General features: G+C 17.4%; 1 protein-coding gene across 2 annotated transcripts in view; it reads left to right on the top strand.

Annotated features, from left to right (window-relative positions):
* Positions 1–13,367, top strand: part of LOC109600793 (xaa-Pro dipeptidase) — an 88,201-nt gene that overhangs the window by 16,850 nt on the left and 57,984 nt on the right. The window contains exon 1 of one of the 2 annotated variants that reach the window (XM_049970708.1): positions 1,236–1,267. The exons of the other annotated variant lie outside the window; for it this stretch is intronic. Coding sequence (XP_049826665.1) covers positions 1,254–1,267 — 14 coding nt within the window. The 5' untranslated portion in view covers positions 1,236–1,253. Of the gene's footprint in view, positions 1–1,235; positions 1,268–13,367 lie in introns of those variants that run through there. 2 annotated transcript variants of the gene reach the window in all.

Here is a 13,367-nt window from a genome sequence, read left to right as displayed (position 1 = left end):
CTTCAAAGCTTTTGAATATTTAAACCAAAAATCAGTAAATAAAATAAAATTTTAATAAATTATTAAAAATGGATAATTAATAAATTAATTTGTCTTAAGTATTATAAAAATGGAGTCAATAGATAAAAATTTAAAATTAGTGGAAATCTCAAATATTAAATTAAAATACATTTAAATAATAACAAAATTACTCTTCTTAAATTTTTATGATGTAATTTAGACTTCAACACTTTTGAATATTTAAAACAAGAATGAGTAAATAAAATATAATTCTATGTAAGTAAATATAAAAATTATTGAACACATCCTTAAAAATGTCAAATTAATTACTCTTAAATATTATAAAAATTGTGTAAATACACAAAACTTTAAGTAAAAATTTAAAATTAGTTGAAAGCTTAATTGTCAAATTAGTATCATTTAAAAAATTACAAAAATGACTACTTTTTATTATATAAATTGTAGTTTGTTTTTAAACATTTAAAACAAAAATGAGTAAATAAAATAAAATTCTAATTAACTCTTAAAAAATATTGAGAACATTATTTTACTTAATTTTTTGTGATGTAATTTGTAATATAGACTTCCAAGTGTTTAAATATTTAAAAAAAAAAAATAGTAAATTAAATAAAATTCTAATAAACCCCTAAAAATGAACAATTGACAAATTAATTACACATAAATATTATATGAATTGTGTAAAATACATAAAAAATCAAGTAAAATTTAAAATTAGTGGAAAGCTTAATTTTCAAATTAATATCATTTAAAAATAACAAAAATGACTAAATAAAATAAAATTCTAATAAATTTAAGTAAAATTTAAAATTAGTGGATATATCAATTATCAAATTAAATACATTTAAAGAATAATAAAAATAATAATAATAACTACTTAATTATTTTGTATTGTAATAACATAAAAATTTACATTCTTAAAAATGAACAATTAACATATTAATTACATTTAAATATTATGAAAATTGTGCAATCTTGTTTTTATTGTATAAATAAAGGAATTTTTCTATTAAATTATTCGTAAAACACTAATTAATTATTGCTATTTGTTTGACTTGTTAAATTTGTTTAATTTAATTTAGTTTTAATTTAATGTACAAACGTACGGAACAAAAAATAAACAAATTTTAAACAAAGCGCCATTATTAATTGACGTTTATTGATTATACTTTATTATCAGATAATAAACTTGACAGTTAGTAGTTCATTCTGTAAAACCAGACCAGACACAAAAAATGCCACAATTAAGGTAAGAAACCGTATAAATTTTTAAAACATGCCCATTAAAAATCCGCAACACCGTAACTAACAATATCAACAATTAAAAATTCAATTTTGTGCGACCAGAATTTTTAGTAAATTAGCATCGAGTCCGATCAAAATAGCCAGAACAGCGTTACGGATATGCAACGTGAACTTTATAGTTTTTTTTTTTTTGGTGTTTCGTTTCTAGGCAAAATCGTAAAATTAATTTTATTAATATATGTATATGCCAACGCGGAAAATGTTGTCAACGAATATAATATAACGTTAAAAGCAAATCCGGATTTCGTTCTTATCTTTGATCACGTTATCAAGCCAATGATTCGAACGAACGTTCAATTTAGTTTACTTAGGGAAGAAAGAAATCTTTTATAATGTTATCATTTTTATTACTACTACTACTTACTACTTTTACGTTATTTTTTATTAAATTTTCGATATTCAAAGTAAACTTTTTTATTTGAAAGTTTTTTAGATTTAATTTGGAAAATGCAATTTTAAAGGCTTTTTAATAAACTGAACTGAAGCTAAATTTAATTTGACCTTTAATTTGATGTTTCAACTTTAATAATTATAATAATATAGTACAACTTTAAAAGCTTTTTAAAACTTGAAATAAAATAAAAATATAAAATTAAAATTATTATTTAAATGCAACTTTATTTAGGGAAAAAATAAATATTTTTTATTATTTTTATTAGTATTTTATTAGTAAAATTCGTTAAGTAAAGTAAAAGTTGTTACCTTAATTTTATTATTCTCATTTTCAAAACTTTTAAGAAAAGCTTAAAAGAAAACAGAAATAAAAAATTAATTTCATTAATGTACAAGTACAATTTAGTTTTAATCTTCAATAAAATTTATTGAGGGAAGAAGTAAATGTTTTATTGTCAATTTACCTAATATTTTGTTGTTAGATATTTATATTCAAAGTAAATAATAACTTTTTATTTCGATGTTTTTATAATATTTAATTTAGTACGTAGAGCTGTAAAAGCTTTTAAAGAAAGCTTAAAATAAAACAGAATTACAAAATGAATTCCTTTAATATACAAGTACAGTTTAATTTTATTCTTCTATAAAATTTATTTAGGGAAGAAGTGTTTTATTATCAATTTAACTACTATTTTGTTGTTAAATTTTGATATTCAAAGTAAAAATTAACTTTTTATTTCAGTTTTCTAGTTTATATTTAATTTAGTACGTAGGGCTTTGGAATGTAAATGTTTTATTGCCAATTTAACTAATATTTTGTTGTTAAATATTTATATTCAAAGTAAAAAATAACTTTTTATTTCGAAGTTTTCTTGTTTATAATATTTAATTTAGTACGTAGAGCTGTAAAAGCTTTTAAAGAAAGCTTAAAATAAAATAGAATTACCAAATGAATCCCATTAATATATAAGTACAATTTAATTTTAATTTTCAATAAAATTTATTTAGGGAAGAAGTAATTTTTGTTGTTAAATTAACTTTTTATTTCAAAGTTTTCTTGTTTATAATATTTAATTTAGTACGTAGAGTTTTAAAAGTTTTTAAAGAAAGCTTAAAATAAAACAGAATTATAAAATAAATCTCTTTAATATAAAAGTTATTTAAGTATGAAGTAAATGTTTTATTATCAATTTAACTAATATTTATTGTTAAATTTTGATATTCAAGATAAAAATTAACTTTTTATTTCGAAGTTTTCTTGTTTATAATATTTAATGTAGTACATAGAGCTTTGAAAGCTTTTAAAGATGCTTAAAATAAAACAAAATTATAAAATGAATCCCATTCATATATGTATAATTTAATTTTAATTTTCAATAAAATTTATTTAGGAAAAAAGTAAATTTTTTATTATCAGTTTAATTATTATTTTATTATTAAATTTTAATATTCGAGATAAAAATATTTTTTTTTATTTCAAAGATTACTAGTTTATAATAGTTAATTGGTAAATAGGACTTTAAAAACTTTTAAGAAGACTTAAAATAAAGCAGTATTATAAAATTAATTTACAATTTGATTAATTTAGGAAAGAAATAAATCTTTTATTATTATTTTTGGTAATGTATACTAATTATTATTACTATTTTGTTAATAAATTAAATAAATAAATAAAGGTCTTTATTTATTTATAGATTTATAATTAATAATTAAATTTACTCACATTAGTATACAGTACAACTTAATTTTAACGTCCAATCTAGTTTATTTTGGGAAGAAATAAATCTTTTATTATCACTCTTACGACTAATTTTAAAAGCTTTTGAGAAAGGCCTAGAAACAAAAATATTATCCAAGTTTTTTTTTCAGGGCCACATAATATTTTTATATACCTATTCTATTACTAGTTTCTGACATATGGCCGACGACCTCCACTATTTGGCCACTCGGTACATTCGTTGTTATCTATAGAATGTGGTACACACTCTCATCTTGTATTCTAAAATAAAGTTATTTAAGAAAAATATATATAGAAAAAACTTAAAATAAATTTACTTATAGACATAATTTTGAATGGTCAGAAACTGCCGCAGATATTCTTCACCGTTTCGAAAGGCACAAAGGGATGCTGTTCTGGACCACACCATACAAATCGCCCAAACAAAACCCCATCGCTCTAAACGCGGTTCCCATAGTCCATTTCAATCCGAAGCCACCTCAACAATGCCAAAATAATAATAGTAAAAAAAGATTACAAGTTATTCGATATCGGTACAGGAAACCGCGTCTGGAATCGTTTCTGTCTCGCGGTTTTATTGGCGGGAGTCTAATACAGAAAATAATGTGGACCTTTGGACCAAAACAAACGTAGTCAAATTAATTGGTGTGTTTTTTTACTCCCAGCGTCACCTTGTATAATTTATGGAGCGTTTTGTTTTGCACTGTCCCGCGATTGCGACAATAACAACGGACCAGTAAACAGTACACATGGTACACGAATTTCGTAGTACATCGATTTAATCGTAAACAATATTTGAGCACACATTTCAATAATATTTATTTATGATTATGTAATGTGCGGAGTGTTTTGGTTGGTGTGAGTATAATAAAATTGATAAGTAGGCGCCTCCAATACGGGAAATACGAATTTACCTACCAATCAATAACCGAGGGGGATAACGTTGATCTTACAATTAAACGGGGGTGAAATTCGGATTTACGTCAAACGGTGTGACTGATTCGTAATGAAAATTAAAATTAAATTGTAGTTGTATATTAATTAGGTAATTCTGTTTCCTTTCAAGTTTCGTTAAAAGCTTTTAATGTTGTATTATAAAGTAAAAACTTAATTTCTACGTTGAATATTAATTTGGACTAGTTAAATTGATGATACAAGATTTATTTCTTCCCTAAATAAATTTAATTTAAGATTAAAATTAAATTGTATTTCTATATTAATCAGATTCATTTTATAATTCTGTATTCTCTTAAACCTCATTGAAAAGCTTTTAAAGATATAATATGTATTAAATTAAATATAAACTAAGCTTTCTTTTCAAGCCTTTAAAGCTTTACATACTAAATTAAATATGATAAACTAGTAAACTTTGAACTAAAAATGTAATTTTTACTTTAAATATATAAATTTAACAGTAAAATAATAGTTACATTGATAATAAAAAAATTACTTTTTTTCTAAATAAGTTTTATTGAAGATTAAAATTATATTGTACTTGAATATTATTTAAAGCTTTTAAAGCTCTACGTACTAAATAAAATATGATCAACTAATAAACTTTGAAATAAAAAGTTAATATAACATTGTATATTAAAATTTAACAATAAAATATTAGTTAAACTGATAATGAAACATTTACTTCTTCCCAAAATAAATTTTATTGAAGATTAAAATTAAATTGTATTTGTATATTAATGATTTACTTTATTTTAAGCTTTCTTTTCAAGCTTTTAAAGCTCTATGTACTAAATTAAATATAAACTAGAAATCTTTGAAATAAAAAGTTAATTTTTACTTTGCATATCAAAATTTAACAATAAAATAGTAGTTAAATTGATAATAAAAAACACTTACTTCTTTCCTAAATAAATTTTATTGAAGATTAAAATTAAACTGAACTTGTATATTAAAGAGAATGATTTTATAATTTTGTTTTATTTTAAATTATATTTAAAAGCTTTTAAAGCTCTACGTATTAAATTAGATATGATAAACTAGTAAACTTTGAAATAAAAAGTATATCAAAATTTAACAATAAAATATTAATTAAATTGATGATAAAACATTTACTTCTTCCCTAAATATATTTTATTGAAGATTAAAATTAAATTGTACTTGTATATTAATGGAATTCATTTTTATCTTTCTATTTTATTTTAAGCTATATTTAAAAGCTTTTAAAACTCTACCACTAAATTAATTATTATAAACTAGTAAACTTTGAAATAAAAAGTTAATTTTTATATTAAATATTAAAATTTAACAGTAAAATAATAGTCAAATTGATAATAAAAAATTTACTTCGTCCCTAAATAAATTTTATTAAGCTTAAAATTAACTTGTACTTAGTTGTATATTAATCAGTTTTATAATTACGTTTTTCTAAATAACAAATATAAATGAGTAAACTTTTAAATTATTAATAAAAAAGTAGTAACTATAAAATAATAGTTAAATTTGTAATTAAAGATTTATTTCTTGTCCAAATAAACTTAAATAAGGATTAAAATTAACTTCTATTAATAAAATAGTAGTAAAAATTTACATTTAAAAGTAAATTTATGGGAGATTCCGTTAAAAACATACGTCTATCTTTTGAAATATATTAAATAATAGAGAGGTCAAAATATAACCAATAACCCCGTACACACTTTCAATATCCAAAAAACTATTTTCGTGTAAGTTTATTTGTCTAGAAGTTAACTTATGTAGGTTCAGACATAATCAAACAAAAATGTATTTTTAAACCGCAGTATCTAAAGGTGGAAAATAAAATTTGCTTTTTATATTCTATTTATAATTGTATGTTTGTTGTTGTTTCGAAAATTATTTAGCATCTTTTACGTCACCAGAATGACCGACGTTTATTTGACAACTGACGTGGATGTCTCGAGACTGTGTGTGAAAGTTATATTTTACTTTAAAAATTAGACAAACATTGTAAAAATGTTGATAACGACCTCGTTAAAAACATATTGTTAACACAAACGATTTATCAATAATATTTATTAAAGCCAGGCCAAGTTTTCTTACACGTATATTATATGAATTGCAAAATGTTTCGTAAACTTGTGACACATTTTACACACACCTTCATTCAAATTATCTAGAAGTGATTTTAACATGATAATATGGGAGAATATTGTTTTAATTTGATATAAATTATAATACAATCCTGTAGCCTTGTTTAGATTTATTTTAATTAATTATGCGATGCAACTGGAGTAAACATTAATTATAATATTAAAACAATGCGCTTGTAATTATCGAAAACTATTTATAATACCAAGCTGTTTGGTTTCAAGTAAATATTTAACTGTTGTTAAGTTGATTTTTGTTAAACAATTCTATATAAATATTTAAACTGTTTTGATTAAAGATACAACCGTTACTTATCCTACAAATTACGTTAATACTATTATAATATTATGGTTTAAAAATCACGTTTTTGCTAAAAAAATAAATAAATAAATTACTACTAAAAGCACCACTAACTACCAAGTAGTATTTTGTTTCATTTTTTAAGTGTTTGTCTCTAGATATTCAACTTTGTTTACTGCAAACTAATCCCAATATTTTTAATATCTCGACAACACACACAATTATATTTTAAGCCTGTTATTTTTTTTGATTATCAAGTAAAATTTTCCAGTTTTTGATAAACCTGATAAACGTAGGCACAAGTTTTATTATTATTTGTTTAGAACAAACCTTCTTTTACATATTTTCACCTAGATAATCATTTAACTTTAATGCGGGGTCCGGAATAAATGGCAAACCCAATCGAGATAATATTTCGTTCGAAAGGTGAGTGAATTATGCATCCAACGGTACCAAATTCGTTTCGATTGGAATAAAAATAGCCGAGTTACAGCTGTAAAAAGTTCAAATTTCCTCTAACTGTAAACACTCACTTTCGCCTCATTTTGATTATTTTTTTAATAATAAATAATTCCAGTACATTTACATTTATAATTTAAAAAATGATGGAATGAAAGGAATACTTGAATTTACTGACAAATTTGTATATGGTTCAATTTCAGGTACAATAAGCTTTTTAGCTTAGACTTTCCTATTTGTTAGACACATCATTGAAGCTTAGATTATCTTGTTTCTATTTCAGTCATGTGTTTGTTATCCATCGATTTGACCACCCAGATTTTCTGGGAAGAAAACCAAATAAGTAAAGGGAATATGAATTTTAATTGTCTCATTTGAACCTCTTATCTTGTTAATGAATGAGACATTGAAGCATTGGGCATCGTGCATACCAATTGTAATTGGCAGTAATTTGTTGATGTTGAGTTGTGGTCTAATATTAATTAAATTCGTTCTAGTTATACAAATTAATGACCTGAAGACCTTTCTTCAACTCAACTTCAATTCATCTTTGTTGTAATTCAGGAGATTTGTATCTGGAAGTAGTTTACATGAGGGACAAATATTTAGATTTAGCAAAATTCTTATACATTCTCTTCTTCTTTTTACTCTTATCCAATCTTTGTTTGCTGGGCCTTGAAATGTTTCTATCTAAATAAACTATTGATTAAAAACGTACTGTAATATTGAAATTATTTGTTGTTGATATACAGTGGTGGTCACAATTATAGTAACTTTTTAAAATGTTAAATATTTTAGTGCATAACTTGATTTAATGTATTATTCTTATTCTATAACATATTACATATATTTTTATGGTACTGGCATCTAATTCAAGTAGTATTAATAATTATGACCACCACTGTATATACTCAAATGGTGAAAGTGAATGATAATCGTCAAGCACTACATAAAATTTGTCTTTTTATCATATGTAACTATGAAGCTTCACCTTCTTCTTCCTCTTTCTTCTAACATGAATATGAAATAAAAATGTTTAGCTGAAAGACATAAATTTACCATTATGTGAATGCCTCATACAAAAAAATGAATGAACTCCCCTTAGAAAGTTAAAGAGAAAATCAAATCTTTGTATTTCGAAAGTTGAAATTCTTAATCAACTGTTACACAATTAACGAAACAAAAAAAAATACTTAAGGAAAAAATGCTTACGTTCCGTGATTTAGCATTATTGTTCATTTCATAAACAAAACAATTAACAATTACGAATTATGCAATATAATAACGTTGCGAGTTTGGTCTAAACTAAGTTTTTCTGTGTTTGCAAATCGATAGGATTAAGTGTTCTTAACATGTAACATGTAATTTACGGAAATTACAAAACCGAACCATAACAAACCGCATTTACCCGCTCATGTTTTATTCAAACGAATCGAAAACCTTTCCGAAGTAAACATGCGTTAAAAATAAACATTTTTGACCAAAAAAAAAAAAATAAGTTAATTTTTCAATTTAATTAGAATTGCGTTGTGCTCATCCGTTGAATTTCGAAACGGATATCAGCAAATTATCCGGCATAAAAATGTGGAGCAACAATTATTGTGTATGCATAAGCATAAAAATGGAACTAATGTCAAGTCATAATTGTATATACAAATAACTAATTAAGGCAACGAATGAAACAATTAGCAGAACTGTTAATAGTAATTATTTGTGTTATTGCTCATTCACGATGTCGTCCTTAAGGTAATAATGTTTGTGCATATTAAATATTTGATTAAAATAATTAAGATTTAATATTTCGTTTTATTCTGCTCTGTTAGTGTCGATTTATTTAAAATGATTACTATTAGTTTAAAATTTAATAAGGTTAAACTATTACATAAAAAATTAGTTACATTTTTTATTTTAAGAAATTTCTAACTTGTCAAACTGATTTTCAGTTATTATTCTGATAATGTCGATTTATTTAATATTAAAATGATTACTCTTAGTGATAATTTTAATAATAATAATAAATTAATGAAATATTTTGTTTTTGTAAATAACTATTCTGTTAGTGTCACTTATATAAAATTAAAATTATTACTTTTAGTGATAGTTCTGTTATTAAAATAAAATTGTACCCAAATTAATAATAATTTTGGTTTTTGTAAGTTGCTTTTAAAACTAAAATGCACAAACAATTGATTGAACATATTTTTTGTTTATAAAAATGTTTACCATGCTAAACTGATTTCAGTTTGTTAATGTCGATTTCTTATTTTAATTTAATTAAAATGGATACTATTAATGATAATTTTAATAATTTTGAATTTTTGCTATTAAAGTAAAACTACTCTAATAATTAATAATATTTTTATTTTTATTTAGATTGTTTACTATGCTAAACTGATTTTCATTTAGCGTTTTTTTAAAATTGAAAATATTTTCATTATTTTTAAACGTTGTAGTTTGAAAGAGATTTACAATAGTCGTTGTTAAGTTACTCTAAAATCTTCAACTATAATAACTTATTATTTACTTAAAATAATCGATATAATTGCCATATTAAAGAAAATATTACGATTTTAAACGTTGTCATCAATTATTGCCATTACTAATTCCAAGTTTTCCTCATTTAAAAGATTATCCTTGAGAAAAGAACTTTAATTTCATCAGAAAATTCTGTGTTACCCAAGAATTTTAATTATTTTTAATCGTGTTAATTTTAAAGAGGTTACGTCAGTTGTTTATCAGAATTGTTTAGTCACTCCGAAAACCAAAAATTTTAAAATTTCCAATCTACTCAAGATTAATAAATGTTTATTTACTTTAGAATTAAAATTATGTGCCCTATTAAAGAGAAGATTTTAATCATTGTCCTATTGACACTATTAATTGTTAGTGTTTTGATTCCAGAGTTTTAATTATTTTAAATAGTAATAGTTTTAAAAAAATATATTAAATGTTCATTTAGAAATTAAATAAATACATAATATATAAATAAATATAAATAAATGACATAAACAAATATAATAAATTAAATAAATAAAATAAAATATATAACTAAAATATATCTAATAAATTAAATATATTAAATAAAGTAAATAAATAAAAGAAAATAAGTAAAATAAATAAATAAAATAAAATAAAATAAAATAAAATAAAATAAAATAAAATAAAATAAAATAAAATAAAATAAAATAAAATAAAATAAAATAAAATAAAATAAAATAAAATAAAATAAAATTAAAATAAAATAAAATAAAATAAAATAAAATAAAATAAAATAAAATAAAATAAAATAAAATAAAATAAAATAAAATAAAATAAAATAAAATAAAATAAAATAAAATAAAATAAAATAAAATAAAATAAAATAAAATAAAATAAAATAAAATAAAATAAAATAAAATAAAATAAAATAAAATAAAATAAAATAAAATAAAATAAAATAAAATAAAATAAAATAAAATAAAATAAAATAAAATAAAATAAAATAAAATAAAATAAAATAAAATAAAATAAAATAAAATAAAATAAAATAAAATAAAATAAAATAAAATAAAATAAAATAAAATAAAATAAAATAAAATAAAATAAAATAAAATAAAATAAAATAAAATAAAATAAAATAAAATAAAATAAAATAAAATAAAATAAAATAAAATAAAATAAAATAAAATAAAATAAAATAAAATAAAATAAAATAAAATAAAATAAAATAAAATAAAATAAAATAAAATAAAATAAAATAAAATAAAATAAAATAAAATAAAATAAAATAAAATAAAATAAAATAAAATAAAATAAAATAAAATAAAATAAAATAAAATAAAATAAAATAAAATAAAATAAAATAAAATAAAATAAAATAAAATAAAATAAAATAAAATAAAATAAAATAAAATAAAATAAAATAAAATAAAATAAAATAAAATAAAATAAAATAAAATAAAATAAAATAAAATAAAATAAAATAAAATAAAATAAAATAAAATAAAATAAAATAAAATAAAATAAAATAAAATAAAATAAAATAAAATAAAATAAAATAAAATAAAATAAAATAAAATAAAATAAAATAAAATAAAATAAAATAAAATAAAATAAAATAAAATAAAATAAAATAAAATAAAATAAAATAAAATAAAATAAAATAAAATAAAATAAAATAAAATAAAATAAAATAAAATAAAATAAAATAAAATAAAATAAAATAAAATAAAATAAAATAAAATAAAATAAAATAAAATAAAATAAAATAAAATAAAATAAAATAAAATAAAATAAAATAAAATAAAATAAAATAAAATAAAATAAAATAAAATAAAATAAAATAAAATAAAATAAAATAAAATAAAATAAAATAAAATAAAATAAAATAAAATAAAATAAAATAAAATAAAATAAAATAAAATAAAATAAAATAAAATAAAATAAAATAAAATAAAATAAAATAAAATAAAATAAAATAAAATAAAATAAAATAAAATAAAATAAAATAAAATAAAATAAAATAAAATAAAATAAAATAAAATAAAATAAAATAAAATAAAATAAAATAAAATAAAATAAAATAAAATAAAATAAAATAAAATAAAATAAAATAAAATAAAATAAAATAAAATAAAATAAAATAAAATAAAATAAAATAAAATAAAATAAAATAAAATAAAATAAAATAAAATAAAATAAAATAAAATAAAATAAAATAAAATAAAATAAAATAAAATAAAATAAAATAAAATAAAATAAAATAAAATAAAATAAAATAAAATAAAATAAAATAAAATAAAATAAAATAAAATAAAATAAAATAAAATAAAATAAAATAAAATAAAATAAAATAAAATAAAATAAAATAAAATAAAATAAAATAAAATAAAATAAAATAAAATAAAATAAAATAAAATAAAATAAAATAAAATAAAATAAAATAAAATAAAATAAAATAAAATAAAATAAAATAAAATAAAATAAAATAAAATAAAATAAAATAAAATAAAATAAAATAAAATAAAATAAAATAAAATAAAATAAAATAAAATAAAATAAAATAAAATAAAATAAAATAAAATAAAATAAAATAAAATAAAATAAAATAAAATAAAATAAAATAAAATAAAATAAAATAAAATAAAATAAAATAAAATAAAATAAAATAAAATAAAATAAAATAAAATAAAATAAAATAAAATAAAATAAAATAAAATAAAATAAAATAAAATAAAATAAAATAAAATAAAATAAAATAAAATAAAATAAAATAAAATAAAATAAAATAAAATAAAATAAAATAAAATAAAATAAAATAAAATAAAATAAAATAAAATAAAATAAAATAAAATAAAATAAAATAAAATAAAATAAAATAAAATAAAATAAAATAAAATAAAATAAAATAAAATAAAATAAAATAAAATAAAATAAAATAAAATAAAATAAAATAAAATAAAATAAAATAAAATAAAATAAAATAAAATAAAATAAAATAAAATAAAATAAAATAAAATAAAATAAAATAAAATAAAATAAAATAAAATAAAATAAAATAAAATAAAATAAAATAAAATAAAATAAAATAAAATAAAATAAAATAAAATAAAATAAAATAAAATAAAATAAAATAAAATAAAATAAAATAAAATAAAATAAAATAAAATAAAATAAAATAAAATAAAATAAAATAAAATAAAATAAAATAAAATAAAATAAAATAAAATAAAATAAAATAAAATAAAATAAAATAAAATAAAATAAAATAAAATAAAATAAAATAAAATAAAATAAAATAAAATAAAATAAAATAAAATAAAATAAAATAAAATAAAATAAAATAAAATAAAATAAAATAAAATAAAATAAAATAAAATAAAATAAAATAAAATAAAATAAAATAAAATAAAATAAAATAAAATAAAATAAAATAAAATAAAATAAAATAAAATAAAATAAAATAAAATAAAATAAAATAAAATAAAATAAAATAAAATAAAATAAAATAAAATAAAATAAAATAAAATAAAATAAAATAAAATAAAATAAAATAAAATAAAATAAAATAAAATAAAATAAAATAAAATAAAAT

The sequence above is a fragment of the Aethina tumida genome, chromosome 1 (assembly GCF_024364675.1).
Source record: "Aethina tumida isolate Nest 87 chromosome 1, icAetTumi1.1, whole genome shotgun sequence".
NCBI lineage: Eukaryota > Metazoa > Arthropoda > Insecta > Coleoptera > Nitidulidae > Aethina > Aethina tumida.
Note: the sequence above shows the minus strand (reverse complement) of the source record. Positions and strands in the feature narration are given on the sequence as shown.